At 21.0% G+C, this 21,343-nt stretch overlaps 1 protein-coding gene across 1 annotated transcript in view; it reads left to right on the top strand.

Annotated features, from left to right (window-relative positions):
* The window catches only part of LOC129612827 (hippocampus abundant transcript 1 protein), an 81,279-nt gene extending 62,510 nt beyond the window's left edge, over positions 1 to 18,769 (top strand). The window contains exons 3-10 of the mRNA XM_055526611.1: positions 12,437 to 12,532; positions 16,265 to 16,597; positions 16,675 to 16,866; positions 16,969 to 17,177; positions 17,299 to 17,385; positions 17,452 to 17,549; positions 18,102 to 18,425; positions 18,536 to 18,769. Coding sequence (XP_055382586.1) covers positions 12,437 to 12,532; positions 16,265 to 16,597; positions 16,675 to 16,866; positions 16,969 to 17,177; positions 17,299 to 17,385; positions 17,452 to 17,549; positions 18,102 to 18,425; positions 18,536 to 18,633 — 1,437 coding nt within the window. The 3' untranslated portion in view covers positions 18,634 to 18,769. The remainder of the gene's footprint in view (positions 1 to 12,436; positions 12,533 to 16,264; positions 16,598 to 16,674; positions 16,867 to 16,968; positions 17,178 to 17,298; positions 17,386 to 17,451; positions 17,550 to 18,101; positions 18,426 to 18,535) is intronic.
* Positions 18,770 to 21,343: the final 2,574 nt, after the last annotated feature.

The raw sequence follows: 21,343 nt of genomic DNA, 5'->3' as shown, positions 1-21,343 counted from the left end.
AGCACGTGTATTTAAAATTCATTTAAAAGATTTTGCTTCTTTTAAAAGAATTTTTATTAAAATTTCAATATTTTTTAAGAGCTTTGTAAAGTAAACCTCTTTCTTTTTTGGGGTAAAATTATTAAAAATTACTATAAAATTATTTTAGGAAAATTTTTTAAAATTCTCATTCATTAGCATTTCTTAACTATTACTTAAAATTAATACTATAGAGAGAATTCAATAAAGTAAAGAATTTTTAAGAGAAATTATAATTAGTTTAACAGTAAATTTATGTTGAGTAGTAAATTTTTGGAAAATATAAAATTTTAAACAATTATAATAATGTATAACAGTTATGTAAACTGTTATATAAGTGTATAACAGTTATGTAAACTATTATATCACTGTATAACAGTTATGTAAACTGTTATATAAATGTATAACAGTTATGTAAACTGTTATATAAGTGTGTAACAGTTATGTAAACTGTTATATAAATGTATAACAGTTTTTATTCCATATATTTTATATTGAGAATTTTATTCAAAAATTTTATAAATTAATTTTTAAAAATATTTTTGTTATTATACGGTATTTTAAAAGGATTTCGTCACAAAAATATTTTGCCTCCACCAAAAGTAATTTCCAAAAATAAACAATGTCACATATTACTCGTACTTATATTGTTACTGTAAACATAAGGTCCATATAAAGATTATTTTAACTTTTTTAATATTTCTATAAATTTTTCTATTGAACATACATATAACGTATGTATATATGTATATCCACATTTTACTCTTCTATTATTGTTCTTTTTTAAAGTTCTAAATTCTGATTGCATATATAGCTTTTAATAAAAACAAATATTTATGGAAAATAATGATAAAAGAAAGAAAAAGAAGAAAAAAATCCTTTTATTATTTTTCTAATTTTTCCTTTTACTTTTATCCATTTTTTTTTAATATTAAACAGCATGTTACAAATGCGGGTGCATTTTCTTGGCAACAATATTACTTAAAATTTTGTTCAGTAATAAGTGCATTGCATATATAATAATAATTATACACTACATAACGTAATATATATGTATGTACATATAGATAGTATTTTATTTTATATAAAAATAATTAAAGAAATAAAGAGCAACTTTACTTAAATATTTTTTTTTTGTAATGGAAAATACGTCATTCATATTATTTTGCTTTGCTGTTTTATTTAAAATTTTATGAAAATTTCCCAATCTCCCCTAAAAATATTATTCAAAAATAAAATATATAATATATGTATATGTATGTATATAAGAATATTGTATAACATTAAAATTACTTAAAATTCAAGTAATTAAAAATAAAAAGTATAATTATTTTTTTGGTAAATAAATTTGGGACAGAAATTAAGAGAATTTTAGGTTAAAATTTGTGATTTATTTTTTCTTATTCGATTCTTTTTCAAATTAAGGCTGAAAATTAATGAATTACATTGAATTTTTTATTTGAATTTAAAGAAAAAAAATTAATAACAATTATGCATTAGAATAAATTTTTAAGTGCCTGTATTATAGATTTTTGCTCTGGACCTTGTAGGGATTAGAAAAGAGCGAAAATACTTTTGGAGTATAGCAAGACTGATGTCATCATATATTGGTAGAGGCGTTGACGGGGCACTGTCTCTTATGAAAAAACCTCTTTTGTGTATTTTTTCAAGTAGCAGCGATTTCTTGCCTCCATATTTCTTTTATCTTTTACAATTGCGTCCGTCTAATTAATAATTCTCTTTATGATAATTTAATATGTATGTAATATAACTTTTCCCCCATAAGTATGCAATTTCTATTCAATATAATTTATTTTTGAAATTTCCTTGTTTCATAATGTAATTACTTTTCATAGAAACAAACTAAACTTAATAGAATTTTTAAAAAATAGGTTTATATTGAAACAAAAATTTTTTGAAAATTGCCAGTATAATGTAGTACACTTAATTTAATTCGTTATATACTCGTACCTCTTACATGCCTTTGTCTTCTTAAATTAATTTCACTTTCACATTTTTTTAATTCATAAAAATTTGAAATTTTACTTGCAGTTTTCAATTAAAAAATTGTCGATTCTAGTGTTTTTACAGCGAAAACTCATATTTACATTCTGTTATATTCGTATAAGTATGTACGCATACATATATGCATATATGTATATAGATAAGCATATATGTATAAAGGAAATTTTATTTTAAATTGAAAAACAAAAAAAAAAATGGAGTCTTTTAACTAATAAATGTTATGCAAGGTCATATACGAAAATCGAATAAAAATCTTTTTATAGAGGGAAAAAAAAAACTGCCTACGTACACATACATAACATGCTCGTAGTTATATTCAAAAAACAAAAAATAAACTTAAATAAGCGAACAGATGGTGCAATGATTTTAAAATCGATTGAACAAAAATTTAATTTCAAATTGATTTAATATTTTTATAGAGGAAGGAAAAAAAATATAAAAAAATTTTATTTTAAAATCGATTTTACCGACTATTAAATTGGCTGTAATTCGACTATATTTGGAATTTTTGAAATCAACAAATTCAATTGGAAACTACATTTCTATATTAAATATACAAATTTTTGTAATAATTTGAATTATATAGAAATTGCGATTAAATCAAATTCATTCAGTTGTGATTTCAACTTAAAAACTTTAATTAGGAGTCTTGAATGAAATAAGAGTCTATGATTCATTCGATTTACTTAGTCAAGCTACTTTAACTTCTGAATAATTCAATTTAATATGAGAAATTTCATATTCAAGAACTATATTTATCTTAACCCAGAACTTAACCCCCCGAACACAATGAGAACAAAAATCTAGAATTTATAGAATTTACAATTTGAATATAGAACGAAATTATTATTTTTCAGAAAAATATGATTTAGTTTACATATTTCTTGGGGAAAATCAAATTCTTACCAAAAAAAAAAAAAAAAATAATTTATTTTTTCTACTATTTTTTGAATTCTTATTATTTGCTGGTCATTTATTCAGTTGCTAAATCTTATCTATATTGTTAAATGCAGGGATCCTTGTATAACATTCTATATACACATGTGTGTGTTGGTTGTTATACAACATGAATTATTATGGATGAAAACCGCATATGCATATTTGAAATTTTTTTAAAAATTTTTGCAACCATTTTTTTATTTTCTACTTTTTCCATCATAAATTTTAATATAAATTTGATTAAAAATGGTAGATAATAAATTAATAAAAGATATTGAATATTAAGTGTTATGACAATGAATTTTAAAAATTGAAAAAAAGCGAATCATATATAGTGCATTGTGTTTTTCAAAATGTAAGCTTTTTCTTTTACAATTACATTTTTCAATTAAAATGACAAAACACTCAAAATTAATGCCAGATGAACTCAAACTGAACATATAATAAACAATCTTTTACTTTAGTTCATAACTTCAGAATTACATATATGAATTGAATTCACAATTAATTCGTTTAGAGTAAGAATATTGACATAAACTCAAGCTTATCAGAGCGATTAAGTTTAATAATTTAAAATGTCTATTCAATATAAAATTGTACTTCTGTAAAAAAATTATACTGGCATATAAATTTTGGGAAATTTTTGAAAAATTACCAAAAAAAGATGTGGAAGAAATACTCATTTATACTCAAATTTATCTTGAACACGGTTCAGGAACAAAAATATTTCGAATCATTAATTGTACTAATTGTGCATAATCATACTCGTATATAATATGAATTTCTTTATGTCACTTTTGATCTAATAATTGATTTACATCATAATATATTTTTCTCCAATAAGTAATTAATTAAATGTAAATTGAAGTAGAACTGGTCACTTCATATATTTCTCTCAATTTTGAACAATCGTAAAAATGTGTTGACATTTGACAATTAAAAATTTGAAATATAATTTTTTGACAATTGAATTTTTTCATTGAATGACATTTAAATTTGTAATTTTCTTTGAAAAATGAGAAAATTTTTGATTTTAGCAATTTATTATTTCTCTCAATTCTTTTAGAATTTAAAATAATTTTAGCTAGGCCAATCTCGCATATAATTTAGTTTTTTGGGTCGTTTAAAACTGAAAAATATAAAATTAAATATTGAAATAAGTGTTTTTGAATTTAATATAAATTATTTACAATTAAATTTATTTAATTTAATTTTGATAGATTAAAGAACTTTAAATATAGAAAATATACAAAAAATATAAAAAAAAATATAATTACCAAAGATTTTTATATAAATATAAAAATACAAAAAATAAACAATTATTAATTAAAATTGCTATATAAAAAAAAATAATTTTATAGAAATTATTATAAAAAGTAAAAAAAATTACAAAAAATATATTTATAAATTATTTATTATATAAAGCTTTAATAAACTTTTTTATAATATAATTATTATTAAATATTAAAATAAAAATTAATAAAAAAGTAAGAAGAATTAAAGTTTTTGTTTTACTTAAAAATACGAGCAGAAATAAATAAATATAAAAATTATAAAAATAATACTAAAAATACAAATTATATAATTTATAACAAAAAAAAATTATTTTGCAAATTTTTCAACAATTTTTCTTATATTATTGCTTTTTTTTTTTGATGCGACAAAAAAAATAAATATTTTTAAAACATTCTCAATTTTAAAAGTGCCTATTATAAAAAAAAATATATTAAAATTAAAATTATTAAAATAATTTTTTAATTATTAAAAAAAATAATCAAATTATATTTTATTTTGCTAAAACTCCGAAAATAGAAATATATAAAAATCGCATGAAGTTCAAAAAAAAATTTTTTTTTCCAAAAAAATAGCAAACTTTGCAAAACCTAACCTAAAAAAAAAAAAAACAATATAAAAATTTGTAAATCGAATAAAATGAATTCTTAAATTTATAGAACACTTATACTATCCAATTATAACAAAAGTAGAATTTAGCTGTGATTTATTTATACACATACATACTTATACATACATATATATAAAAAAAAAAATAATACAAAAAGTTCCAATAAAACAAAAAATGAAATTTCATTATAATTAACCGGTTTTCTGTTTAACGCATAAATTTAATAAAATTCATAATATAACTGTACTTATATATAAATAGCACAGCTTTTGGGAAAGTGAAAAAAAAATATTGAGACTGGAGAAATTTTTTTTTTTGGAAAACAAATGTTCAATACTCTCAATAGTACAATTATTGAAATTTGGCTTGCATTGCAACAATTAAAAATTTTTGGAGAGTAATTAAGTAATTTTTGGGAGAGAATTCACAATCACAAATTTTTGAAAAATTAAAAAAAAGGAATTGAAATATTTTGAATTGCAAAAAAAAAAGACAACTAAATTCAAAATTATCATTTAAATTTTAATTGTAATATTCAATAAATTTTGAATATTCGAAAATATCATCTTAAATTGAAATTGAAGCGAATGAAAGAAGTAGAAACATATATATGGAAACATGTGAAATTGAATTGAACTTATTTTTATGTCGAATTCAATTTTGCCAAAACAAAGTTAATATATAGAGTGGAACGTATAGTAGAAAAGAGAGAGAGAGAGAGAGAGAGAGAGGAAGAGAATCTAAGAAATTATTGTGAATTAATTAAGAATATATTTTGTTAAAATTCAATAACAAAACAGAATATTAAATATATTAACTTAATATGCACAAAAGTATATAGTTTTATATATATATAATATTTTTATTGTTATGAAAACAAAAAATTTTATAAATGTGATGTGCCATACCATATAATATACTAACTAAATGATGATATCAAAATTAATACTATTGTGAATTATGAAATAAAAGGAAACGGATTTTGTTATAAAAATTATTATTGTTAAAATATTATACTGTTAAACACAAATTTTGTTTTTTATTTTTCTTTTTCATTATTGCTAATTACAAGTATATTTTATATACTAAAACTATATTATATATATATATATATAAACTTTATTTCCTGTGTTTTATTTTCTATAATTCTGCAATATTATAATTTAAAATAATTTAAAAGTAAAATAATTATAATAATAAAAAGTATATATAAAAATAATAATAATTTTTGTTATAATAAACTTATAAAAACTATTGTTAATTATTAAAAATATTGAAAATTAAACAAAAAAAAAACATTTTAAAATCCTATATATATATATAATAAATATTTTATTAAAAATAAAATTAATATTACAAAAGTATACATAAAAAAATTAAAATTTTATATATAATAATTTGCTTACCATAATAAAATAAATTATAAAATAAAAATATTTTTAATAAAAAAAAGAAAAAGAAATCGAAAATCTTAATTCTTGTTTTTAAAAAACAATTACGTATATATACATAAATGTATATATACAAAATAAATATTTAAATTATTAATATATTAAAAATTAATTAAAAAAAAAAAAAAAAACAAAAATGTCAATAATTATGGATGATAGAAATTATACTTCACCGTCCACAACTGATATAAGTAGTAGTGATGCCAGTTGTTATGATTTTTGTAATGATGATGAAACTGCAACAGTACGTACCCTATCACCAACACAAGCCGATTATTATGATATCGATGATGATAATTTATTAATATGTTCCTCATGTAATTGTAAAATTATAAATACAAATAATTTAATAAATGATAATAATAGTAGTAGTAGTAGTAATAATATTATTATTAATAATAATATTAATGATATAAAAGATAATAATAATGATTCCATAATAATATGTACCTGTGATAAAAATAATTGCATTCCAATTGCTTCAATAATCGATAATAATATACAACAACAACAACAACAACAACAACAACAAATATTATTAGATACATCACCAATAATAATAAATACAACAAATATAATACAATCACCCGTTGCTGTACATCAAACTCGTATATCATCATCATTATTACAACAACAACAAAATAATAATAATTTTAATTTAAATAATATTAATAATAATAATAATAGTAGAATTTCAACACCTATTACATCAGATAATAATATTATAAATAATACAACATCATATTTAACACTGCCTGTTACATTACGATCACAATATAATAATTTAGAAAGTGAAGGTAGTAGTACAACATTAGGTCCACCATCTGATTCTGATAATATATCAACATCAATAACAACAACAACAACAACAACTGATATTGATAATTCAATAATAACAACAGCAACAACATCAACAATAATAATAACAGATGAAGAAAATCAATTAAATAATAATAATATAAAATTACAACAACAATTAGATATATTAAATAATCATAATGATACAATACAATATAAACAACAGAATGGTATATTAACACCATCACAACAACAGCAACAATATCAAAAAGATTTAAAAGATCAAAATGGATTACCATTAGTTACACAATTAAAACCAAAATTAAGAATTTTAGAATTCTTTCAAAGAATATTTCAACATTTTAAGGTGATTTTAATAAAATTATTTTTTAAATATAAAATTGAATTTATAAATAATATTTTATATTTATAATTAATTTCTTACCTATGGTTGGTTGGTTGGTTGTTTAACGTGGTCGATCCGTGACAATCATGTATGTCATTAAGAGTAAGATTACGGGTGGCCTAACTGAGCCATCCGGTTTGTAAATTAAGTTACCTATATAATTGTAAAAGTTGTATTTAATATATTAGCAAAGGCTCAAACCATATTACGTATATAATAATATGACAATTTGTTCAACTTGTCAAAATTTTTATTTATCATTGATGTTTTAATTATTTGAAGAAATAAATTTAAAATAATAATTTTTGTCGTAAGTGTTTTAGAAAATCAAATTCTAATTTAATTTAAATTCAACTGCATTTGAAAATTCTAGGCTGTGTAATGTACAATTGGTTTTGATTTCGAAAATTAAGTGCTACAAATTCTGTTTCTGAGTGTACAATCTGCAATCATGAAAATGCAACGCAAATTTAATGTGTCAATTTTGTAATTTTTCTGTATTACGTCTATCTGCCTGTATTTGATTTGTCAATTTAAGATGTCAATTTTGTAAATGCAATTTTTCTGTATTACTTCTATCTGACTATATTTAAAATAAATACTAATTTTTACTTAGTAGTATGCATATACTAGAAGAAGTATAATTGTATTAAATTCAATTATGTTGTATTAATTTTAATTCTAAAATTAACGCAAAGTTTGTTTTCCCGAAATTACCTTTTCCTAAGTAAATTTTGTATTTACTTACTTAAGTAAATTTTGTATTTATTTACTTTAGTAGAAATTTAACATAATATAAAATTAACAAATACAAACAGTAATTAAAATGACAACAATAAAAAAACAGTGGCAACTACTGTAATGAAAATCACAACGATAAGAAAAAAAACAGTGGAAACTACAATAATTAAAATAATCGATTAAAAAATTGTCGCTGCTCCTATTGTATAGGCAATTTCTTAAACAACTAAATGACACAAGTACAAATTGTACTTTATAATTCGAAATTGTACTTTAGTTTTGAATATTTACAATTAAACTAACCTAAATTTTTTGAACTTAATCATTTGAGATTTTTCACCTGTGCAAAAATAAACAAACAAACCAAATAATGAAATATATGTATGGATGTATGTTATTCTTTATCAGAATGAAATTTTAAAATTAAATTTTTTTTCTTTTTTAGTTTCAAGTTTAAGTTCGATATAGATTCAATGGAATAAATTTTTTGTTATTTTTTTTTAAATTTATTTAAAAAATTATGGCGATTCTAAAGTTAAATTTCGAATATTTCATATATCAAAATTAATTTCGAAATTGAAAAAAATCAAAATGACACGCTATACTAGACTTATTGATGAAACAGAAGCCATCATTATTATTAGTAATGTAAGATTATATCGAAAAAATTAAAGAAAAAATCATAGATTTATGGTACACGTGTCAAATATAAAAAAAAAATTATTAATTTTTAATGAAAACCCCTACATTTTGTGAGAAAAAAAAATGTGTTAGTCTAAAATTCATTTTTAAGCATTGTGAACCTTACGAGTATTATTAACACTTATGTATGTGGTTTTGGAAATGTAAAATATCGATTTAAAAATTTAAAAATGGATTTGTGACCGGAAGATGATGTAATTAAAATTGAAAAATATTTAAAAAAGTGTTCCCTTAGTACAATTACGTTGAGAATTTGTTAAAAATTTTGTTATATGCACACAATAAATTGAATAAATAATTGAAGGGGTGGATTTGAAAATCGTAACCATATTTAGTATTCGATTTAATTCTCAGCATGTAAGCTTTTCAAATCAAAAATTTATTTGATATTCCATCACGAGTTCTTAATATTTTTCTAGATTAATCATAGTGTATATACACTATCTAGTACTGTAGTGTGTATACAGTTTGCAGTACTATACGGAAGAGAATTTCTGTAATTAAACAACACGTTACTTTTTTGTGCGGCACTAGTGAAAAAAAGTAGTTCTATTGTCTAATTACAAATATCGTCTGCTCTACAGCACTATAAATTATTTACAATGTGTTTAATTAAAATTTTCTTACCTTTTGCTTCTGAGCCTTTAAGGTGCTGAGCCCTACTTTTAACAATATTACTTTGAAAATACATAGAATATGGAAATTAGATGTGAAAACTCATTTGTCAAAATCTCATCAGATCTCTTTAGATTTTTGACAGAAATTTCTTACAATTTCAAAATTTAAAGTATAGATTTCGAGCGTCGCATCATTTGCAATTATATGCTATGGCCAGTCTTATATTTCGCACCCTTGCGGCAATTGTTCGCACATATACAAATTTATTTTAATACTTAAATTATTTTATTTCAAAGGCTATTAAAAACCCTTCAATCTTTCGTTAAGTATTTCTACAATTAAAAAATTAACTAAAATATTTCAATAAAAAATTTTAATTAATTTAAATTGAAGCTCAAGATCTTGTTATCATACAATTTTTATTTAAAAAATTTTTTAAAATGTACTAAACCCAAAAATTCAAGAAATTAGTACTTATTATACGCGAAAATTTTCTTAAACAAAATTAAAATAATATTTTTAAACTTGACTTAAATTCAAATATTAATTAAAAAAAAAAATTCATCATTTAAATTAACTAAAAGAATAAATGTGCATAAATTATTAAAATTGTTTTAAATTAAACAAAGAGAAAATTTTAAGTCAGTCGAAAATTGTACAAGGGACGTTAAAAGTAAATACTAAAGCAATCAAACAAAGGAAAATTACAAATGCAGTTGAATACACACGCAGATTTATATACGCCTATATCTTAAATATGCGTAGGTTTATATAATAATGTTTGTATTAATATATAGCTATAAACTAAATTGTGTCTGTCATTTATGACAACCGTATTTTTACAATTAGAGAGAAGATACAATCATGCGACAAAAGAAAAAGAACCACATTTCAATTGATTTTGATTAAATGCCTGAGTAGCATAATAATATAAAATTATGTATACACAAAATATATATAAGATGGTCATCTTAAATCAGTGTACACACAAATATAATTATAGTTATAAGAGATATACTCTTGTATATTTGTGTATATTTATTTAATAATTTTAAAATTAGGACATATTTATAACATAAAATGATGGCGACTTGTCGTACCATTCAATATATGTATGTAATCTGATTTTTTTTTGGTCGTATAACTTTAAATTGATTGAGATTTTAAACGCCTCTACAGAACGTATGTAAAATAAAAATGATTTTTTTTAAATTCATCTTCAAGACCTCTAATTGTCATATATAGTTGCTATCATCTGTTCATATTAATCGCTATCATTTAGTAATTCTGAGAATCACATAATAATACGATTATTTGCTGTAAAAAAAATCGATATTATTATTGTAAACATAAATCGATTCATTTAAATGTGGTTTGTGACTATAATAAACTTATAAAATTTATCAATATCATTTTGAAATTAGTGATGCACTTGTCAGAATAAGCTGCAGTCTTGAGAATTTATTACTAAATCAAATTTTATAATTTAAAACTTAATAATAATAATTCTTCGAATCATATATGCAACATAGATGTCGCAGTTTATTTGACATTACACGGTGTGGTTCACGATTTACGAAATGTTATCATAATTTTCTCTTTCTTCTCTTTTCGTTTTTTTTTTTGTTCTCTTCTTATTAGCAAAATTATCACATCTGAAAATTTTTAAGTGTGTGAATTTTATTTTATTTACGCAAATTTATAATGCAATCCCTTTTGTAAACTTTTGTTTATTAACAATTTGAAGTATCCATTTTGCAGTTTTTGAATTATTTTATTAGTTAAGTGTCTGATTTATTTACCCATTGTTATTTAGTACTTGGTTGACATACAAGTATATACAAGTATATGTAATTTAATCTTTATAAACATACGGTACGTAATATTAAATTCTACAATCCGAATCTTTCATTGTCACAATGTCATTGAAATTAATGAACTTTATGTTATATTTTAATTATTTTTTGTGAAAGAATCAAAAAGATATTCAAGTCTTTGCAATTGATATTTAAAATAATGATGCGAGATGTCGCAATTAAAATGATTAAAGTATGTGACGAAAGGGCGTTATTTGCAAGTTGATTGCAAATGTAAATGATATTTGAACTGCAAATGTTGGTTGCAACTTTTGAATTTCTGGTAATGACATTTCCAATTATCTGATAGTTCAAGTGTAGCTTATTTCGAAATGACATTTTTAATTCTTTAAATCAATTTGTTGTCAAAATTTAAATTTTCAAGAATTCTTGCAGAACTTCTTATAATTCCCTACGATTTGAAATTAGTAGGTTCGGGGTTATACGATATTTTAATTCTTAATTAGAGCTGAACAAAACTTCGAAAATTTAATTTAAATATCAAATGCAGGTGTATTTAAACTTTAAAAACTGCAACTTTAGGAACCAAAGTATCGGAAAATGTCTTTTTTATCATTTTGTGTAATGGGAAGTTGCCAAATATGAAAAACAATATTGCATTTATTTTGCCCCATCATACATATGTATGAAAAATTTTATATGAAATGACCATAAAAATATTAATCATATTAATAATTTAAAGCTCAGATTAGATTGTGTTTTATTTTTTCCAGGAAATTCTAAAAATAGAAATTAATTTTCATAAATTTATTTTTGTATATTTATCTACATATATGGGTAGGTATATATGTAGCAAAAATTTCACATAAATTATGTGAAAATCTGACATTTAACAATGAAAGTTCTTATAATCATTTAAAATGTTCGCTTTATAAATTATTTTACTTTATATATAATGTATATATTTTGACAATGAATTAATAAAAAATAATATTATTATATTTAAATCTATTTCCAGAGTTCTGGTATTGGTGATCCGTCTGTTTACCATGCTTTGGTTGTGATATTTTTAGAATTTTTTGCATGGGGTCTATTAACTATGCCAGTTATATCTGTAAGTATTGTTTTATTTAAAATATTAAATTAAATAATAAAAAACAAAATTGTAATCATATATATACATAATCAAGAATATTTCGTGTAGAATTGTAGATGTACATAGCCTGTTTACTTAAAATACTTTGTATATAATTCTATGTGTAAACGTACACAATTTTGTATTAAATTTTTAATATTATATGTAATTTTTTTATTGTGTATGAGTGTTTTTATGACGTATTAATATTATAAAATGTACAACCCATAGAATATTAAAACAGCTATAGGTGACAATTTTATTAAAGTTTTAAAATAATAAACAATAACAACTCATTTACAAGCTGTTTTATAACCATATAGTTAGGCGTAATATTTGATAAAATAAATTTTGTAAGAAGGCTACATTAAATTTCTCAATTGATCTAAAACTAAATCTACTTAATATTGAATTTGAATTTTTGATTTTAAAATTTCGATTCTCGATTTTAAAAAAGAGAAAAAAATTTTCAATACTCGCCTAAGAACGAAATGTAGAATTATTTCCTACAAAACTTTATGAAATAATTAATATTTTGGCAGAAAATATGTATTTGTAAGTCATTCATATTTTGACAAGAAAAATCTGTCAATTTTTGACATATACATTAGAAAATAATTTTTCCAGTCAAAATGCTTATTTAAAAACAGAATGAGCTAGAAATTTGAAGCATGACGCATATACTCTTTCTTACTATAGGTAGATCGGCATATTGCGAGTGAGTAATAATGGTCGGACTTTGAGAAAATTCAGTAAATATATGATCAAACGGAATATACATATGAAAAGGATTCGAGTAGCACTAAACTTGAAGTCTTTAATTTCGAGAAAATCATTTTAATACTCGTAGAAAAAGTTCATTTATAATTTTTATTTTGTCAAATAAAAAAACCTTACCTTCACCTCAGCAGATTGTGACAGAAAACACATTTTATTATGACCTTCATGTACTGTTCACCCCCTTCCATATATACATAAAGTATATCTATATATGAGTAATATCCTATACATATAATTTTATTTTTTTCTCTTTTGTTTAATTTTAATTTAAAATGACATTTATGATCATTGAAATGATTGTGTATACGGGTGTGGTGACTTTTTTTTTGTCAAAATTTATGCGAAAACAATGTATTAGGGTGAAGGTTAATTTCATAAATCCTATATATATACATATATATACTATTGTGTTTTATATTAAAAGTGTAATATAAATTTAAAAAAAAATAATAAATTAAATAATGCAAATTTTATATAAACGTTGGTTATAAGTCGATTGTGTAGCTTATCTACCTGCCGCCCTATATATATATATATTTCAAGAACCATTAAAATAAGTCTATTCTATTTTTAGAGAAAGTACTATTTAAAAAAAATAATACAAATAAGTATTATGTAGGCTATTTGTAGAATGGTGGGTGTTGTTCACTTGTTCTATTAAAAAACATCATTTTTTTTTTTAGAAAGTAAATGAGATCAGAAAAGAATACAAATTATTAAACGCGAGTACCGAGTTTTAAATTATAGACTTCAGAAAAAAAAAAAAAAAAACAAAAATTAATCATATTCAATTTAATGCAATTTAAAAAAAAAAAATATTTACGTCAGAATTATTTGTTGTTGTTATTGAAAAAGAGAGTAAATTTACGTTTTTCTTTAATTTCATTAAATTTTCAAAAATTATAGAAAGAGAAATATATTTTCAATTACCATCAATTAAAGTTTAGGAAATTAAATGAATTCTGTTATTTAGTTGATTATAAAATCAAAAATTTTCTATTTATTTTTGGTTTAATTTTAATAATCAGCTGTTTTGAGCACATTTTAAGCGAAAATTTGAAAAGAGAAATTAATTTGTTGTCCCCGACCCATTCATCAGTCCATTAAGACTAACTGAAAATTTCAATTATTTTATACAAGTGAATAACAGAAAATTTTCACCATATTCTCCCCTTTTTCTAAAAATAATAGTCGCTAAAAACCTTAAACAAGCATTAAATTTAAATTAAGTGTAAAAAACATAGAAAGATGGCAACTTCCTTTTTCTGGCTATACAAAAACATAAAGAATCGCCATTGTAGCCTAAAGGTATGCAATATGAGGTCATATATTATTACTACATATAAGAGAATATCTAAAATGAAATATGCCAATTTGCAAATGGTTGGTTAGATTCAAGTGTTTTTTAATTTATCATCCTCTTAAAATGTTATGTAAAATTAATTCAAATATTCAAAAATTTAATAAAAACAAAATACTAAAGGGGAATTTATTTTTGTATATTTAATACTTTTATAAAAATATTAAATGACAAATATATGTATGTATATATACAACCTTGACCATGAATAAATTTGTTAAAAGTCGCGCGTGCATCGCACTACCTATATATAGTTAACAATTTTCAGAAAATCATTCATAAACGGATGTTTTTTTTTTCTAATATTAAATGTAGTTTTAATTTAGTTTTTTTTATTTTTTACATTTAATGTTATTGAGAAAAATATCATTGATACATATATATATATTTATCTTAAAATAGACTAGAACAACTACATACTTTTATGATTGCATGTGTTTTACTTATTTTTATATTTCCTTCCTGTTTATTTCCCATATTATGTATACGTAGAGTGCGCTTAAAATAAAAACACTCAATTATACTATAGAGTTACATAAATTAAATTTACACTTTCTATAAAAAATTTGTATAATGTACATTAAAGCAAAATTTTTTTGTTTCATCCAATTCTGATATCGATTTATTTAAAATATATTATTTGTACATCTACCATTCATACACATTTGCAAACAAGTATACATGTGTGTATTCAAAACTTAAAATATATACAAAGCTGTGTGTATTCAAAGCTTAAAATATTGACGTCAAAATGACATCTTGTGTAATTAAAAACAAATAAAAAAAAAAGAGAGAAATGAAAATAAAAATTTTTTTTTGTAAGAAAATTTATGTCATCCTTAATAATTGTAAGAAAAAAATTGTAATATGAAAAAAATGGAACAAAATAATGGCCATCAATATGAAATCTTATCTTAAAATAACACTTTTCCAAAGACGTAATATGTAAAGTGATACATTAATTTGATTAAAATGCATATTTTCAGGCGCAATTTGAACTTATTTTTATTAAATCTTAATTTCAAATTTAATGCGTTAAGTCAAATTTTTACAGTTTGTGGAGCATTAATCAATATAAAGTATGTCCTGTCAAATAACACTCTTTCAATTTAAGAATAAGTTACACTAACATTGTGTTTACACACTGTCAATAAGTTTTGCATGCATTCACTATTCAGTTTTCGAGTAAAAATAAATTATTGTGAATTTATTATTAATTATTCATTATTTTTGATTAAAATGAAGAAGTTCTCTGAGCTAACTTTAGTTTTAATTACCGATTTGACAAAAGTTTGGCAGCTTTTGATAATGAAAGTACACAAAATAACATAATTGTAACGTCATGTAATGACAAATTTTAGTAAGATATGGAAAAATTGATTGTGAAGTTTTAAAATATATTGTGAACTATACTATTGTGACTGAAATGTTAAACATATAATATTAAACAGTAACAAAGTTTAATATTTTTATAATTATAAGAATTTTAAATAATTTGCAATTATATAAAATTAAATAATTTAATTAAAATTCTAATTCAATTTTTTTAATTTTGTTTTTTTAAATTTTAGGTTTTAAATCAAACATTTCCAGATCATACATTTTTAATGAATGGTCTTGTTATGGGTATTAAAGGTATACTATCATTTTTAAGTGCACCATTGATTGGTGCTTTATCCGATATATGGGGTAGAAAATTCTTTTTATTAATAACAGTATTTTTTACCTGTGCCCCAATACCATTAATGACAATGAATACATGGTGGTTTTTTGCAATGATCTCAATAAGTGGTGTATTTGCTGTTACATTTTCAGTTGTATTTGCATATGTAGCTGATGTAACAACAATTGAAGATAGATCTCGAGCATATGGTTTAGTATCAGCAACATTTGCAGCTAGTTTGGTAATAATATTTTTTTAAAATACCTAAAAAAGAAAAACAAAAATTACAATTTATTTAATTTTTTTTTTTTTTTGTAGGTTATATCACCTGCATTAGGTGCAACATTAATGGAAATGTATAGTGATACATTAGTAGTTGCATTAGCAACTGCTATTGCTGTATTAGATGTATTCTTTATATTAGTTGCTGTACCAGAAAGTTTACCAGAAAAAGTTAGACCTAGTTCATGGGGTGCACCTATTAGTTGGGAACAGGCAGATCCTTTTGCGGTAATTTTCTTTTTTTTTTTGGTTTTAATAATAAATTTAAAGAGAATGTAAAAAATTATTAAATATTTAATTTAATTTTAATTTTTCATATTACGGATATAGGCTTTAAGAAAAGTCGGAAGTGATCATACAATTTTAATGCAATGTGTAACAGTATTTTTATCATATTTACCAGAGGCTGGACAATATTCATGTATATTTGTTTATTTGAAATTGAAAATGGGCTTTAATTCAATTGAGGTGTCAATTTTCATAGCAATTATTGGAATATTGAGTATTCTAATACAAATAACTCTAGGATTTTTAATGAAGTAAAAAAAACCAATCTTTTATATGCATGCTTTAAAATTTTATAATATGCAAAAAAAAAATTATAATTTGATTATGAAAATGTTAATGTTTTATTATTATTTTTTTGTTTTTGGTTTTTAGGTCGCTTGGTGCAAAACGTACAATAATTATAGGTTTAATATTTGAAATGATGCAATTACTGTGGTATGGTTTCGGAAGTCAAAGATGGTATTTATACAATAAATTTAAAAAAAGAAATGAAAAAATTAATTTAAAATTTTTAAAATATTTTAGGATGATGTGGGCCGCTGGTATATTAGCTGCTTTAGGTTCAATTACTTATCCAGCTATTAGTGCTTTTGTTTCAATACATTCTTTAGCAGACAGACAAGGTAATAACATATTGTATATAGGGTTGATTACAATTCTGTTCAAAAAAAAAAAAAGCGTTTGTATTTGAAACTTGTGATGCACTTCTGTAATATCCGAATATAACAATGGCCTTTGTCTAAATTTTATTTGACATAAGTTACATTCATACAATCGATTTATCGATAATGCTACAAATTCTAAGTCATATATGGATATGGAAATTAAATTATGAGGCTGATATACGATTTTGGATTTAAATTCGAATTTTTTTACCTTTAAATCAAGATATATTAATAAATTATTTCATTATGTTTGACTTAATGGGTTAATAAAACCCTATAATGCCAGCATGAGCTCTCTAAGGAATTATGTAATATAACGAATATATAACGCAATACAATAAAGATAAAATGGCATGAGATTTCTGTTAATAAAATTTCTTAACTTTATTGGTATCCATTCGATTGGAATTATTGAATATTGCGTTTTTAATTAAAATTTAAAAAAGTTTGTTGAGGCGAAATGAACTGACAAAATTCTTTAATTTTTTCATATTTATTTTTATTTTTTAGGTGTTGTACAAGGTATGGTAACTGGTATGCGTGGTTTATGTAATGGTTTAGGACCAGCTATGTTTGGTGTGATATTTTATTTATTCCATGTTGATTTAAATGATGAACATAGTAATAATAATATTGGTATTGGTAATCATTCACCAATTGATAAGGCAATAAGAACAAATAATACATTACATCCAGATTTATATGCACAATTTGCACCAGGTCCACCATTTGTATTTGGTGCATTTATGGTTATATGTGCTATATTAGTTGCTGTATTTATTCCAGAAGGGCCTTCAGAATTATCGATTCGACGTTCATCAGTTGATAAAAAACGTAAATTTTTCTATAATATGATTTATTATATATTTAATTATTATTAATTTTATTTATTATTAATTAATTATTATTTTGCATTAATTAATTTTTTTTTTATTTTATTTTAGGTGTATCACTAGATGTTCATTATGAAATTGAAAGAGGCCGTAAAGTTGCAAGTCCTCTATCACCGCTTATGCGATCTGATTCATCAGCGCAACTGTAGTCATTTGTTTTCTAGTTTTAAAAATTATTAAAAAGAATAATAATAATAATAATTAAAAAATTAATATTAAAAATATAAAATCATAAATTTATAATATATTGTGTATAAATGTACATGTATACTATTATATATATATATATATATATATATATATATATATATTATAAAAAATTAAGAAATTTAGTGTAAATTTTTAATAACAGGCAAAAGAAATAATATAATAAAAAATTGCAAAAAAAAATTAATAATTTAATTAAAAGAAAAAAAAAACTGAATAATTATTTAAGATTTAATGATAAAAAGAAAACAAATATAAAATTATAATTAATGAATAGTACATATAATATATAAATGCATACCTACATTTAAAATGGAATTAATGAAAAAAAATATCAAAAAGAATTAAAAAAAAAATTATTAAAGTTATATAAAATTTCCTTTTTTTTTTTAAATTGAAAATTGAAAATAAATAATTTATTTTAAGACTATAAAAAGAAAACAATAGGATGTTAAAATATTTATATTGTATATGTAAATTTTATTGAATTTAAATTATTAAACGCATTTAATTTGCTATTTATTGAATACCTATTTCAATTTAATTACATCTTTTTTTCTTTCCAATAGCATTTTTAATTCAAATAAAATGTTCTATTGAAAATACAAAATAAAGAATTTTATTTTAAAGAAATTGTATAACAAATTTAATTTTTCATAATTCCCAAAATGATTTTATTTTTTTTTTTTCAATTGTTTAATAACTTTTTATACAATAGAAATATAAGTATATTTTAAAATAGGAAAAACAAAGAGAAAACAATAATTAATCACTGTTAACCGAAACCACACAGCCACTTAAAAATTACGTGACAGTTATTTATCACTACTATTTTTTTTAAATGACACATTCAAATTGTTACAAAAAATCGCTAAATTTTTTATTTGGCGATCCATTAAATTAATAGTTTGTTACTTTTTTACACTCTTCCAATAATAAAATAATGTAAAAATGTATTTAGTATTTAATATAATAATAATATATGAAAATAGTTAAAATAAAAAATGTTTTAAAAAAATTGTTTTTTTTTTTTTTTATATATTATTAATTATTATTAAATATTTTTTATATTATTGAAATTATTATTTATCTTTAATAATTTTTTTTCTTATTTATAATTTTTATATTTTTTTTTTATCAGAAATTTTTGTAAAAGTAAAAATTATTATATAAATAATTAAAATAAACCGTCGTATATTTTTCAGAAAAACGTGATTATACACACACACACACTATATTATAGGAAATTTGAATTTCGATAATATCAAAAAAAAAATGTATTTCTTTTAAAAAGAAATAAATTGTTTTATTATTTAATATAAAACATAAAATTTTAAAAATTTACATATACAAATATATTTATACAATAAAAAAAAAATAATAGTAATTGTAATAAATATAATTTTTAAAATCCCTAAAAAAAAAAAAAAAATTTTTTTTTTGATTAAGAAATAAAATAAATTCAATAATAAAATAATGATGAATACAAAATAGCTTAAAATTGAAACAAATTGCTCATATTAAATTAATTTGGAACAAAAAAAAAAATTAAAAATATAAAATACAAAATATATTATTATTAGTTCATAAAAATAATAACAATAATTGAAAAATAAATAAATTAAAAAAAAACAAAAATAATATATTTTAACAAATTAATTTTCTATTTTAGAATTCTTCTTTTGTTCTTTGATTTTTTCAATTTATAATTTGAAAATTATTAAATTTTAATTAAAATAAATTTTAGATTTTTATACACACATTTAAAACTCAAATTTAACCAAATTATTTTATATTTTCTATTAAAAATTTCACATGTTTTTTTTTTGTTTTTTGAAGAAGATTTAATTTTGATTAAAAATTTGTTGCTCAATTAATAATTGAATTTAAATTTGATTGGATGAAACTTAGGCAGATAAAATAATTTTGTTTTAATAAAAATTTTTATTGCGATCATCACATTTATTGATTGTAAAACTATATCAGGCAGGGAATTATTTTAATTTTTAATAAATAATATATAAAAATCATTATAAAATTAATTTGATTTTAATTTAGAAAATTATAATTGTAAATTTACAGTAGAAAATAAATAATTTCTTGTTTAAAAATTTGAACACTTACAAATTTGAAAAATCAAATTTTATTTTTAAAATTGTCTAGACTAAAGCCATGCCTAATTATTAATTATTATTAATTTCAAGATAAAAAAAATCAAATTAATTTTAATATTTGATTTTATATTTTTTTTTTCATATTTTTTTTACATCATTTACATAGTTTGTGTTTTTTTAAAAAAAAAATATGGATATACGAATAGTTAGCAGAAAATTTACAAGAATTTTTGTAAAAAATTTTTCACATCATATTCAATATTTTTCATATATTAAAAGAGAATATTTAATATTTTTTCAAATATTATTCATTAGTATAAATAATTACTCTCAAAATACTTACAGACAACTTAATAAATAATACAGGCAACTTAATAAATAAATTTAAATAATAATAAGATATTATGTTAGTATTTAAGTATTTCCATTAAACATAAAACAAAAAAAGAAAAACTCTTTCAAAATTACATTACAATTATTACAAGTTTTTTTTCATAAAACTGAATCATATAAAATGCAGTTTTTATAAAATTTTAAA

This window comes from Condylostylus longicornis, unplaced genomic scaffold (genome assembly GCF_029603195.1).
Source record: "Condylostylus longicornis isolate FDR11 unplaced genomic scaffold, ASM2960319v2 ptg000077l, whole genome shotgun sequence".
NCBI lineage: Eukaryota > Metazoa > Arthropoda > Insecta > Diptera > Dolichopodidae > Condylostylus > Condylostylus longicornis.
Note: the sequence above shows the minus strand (reverse complement) of the source record. Positions and strands in the feature narration are given on the sequence as shown.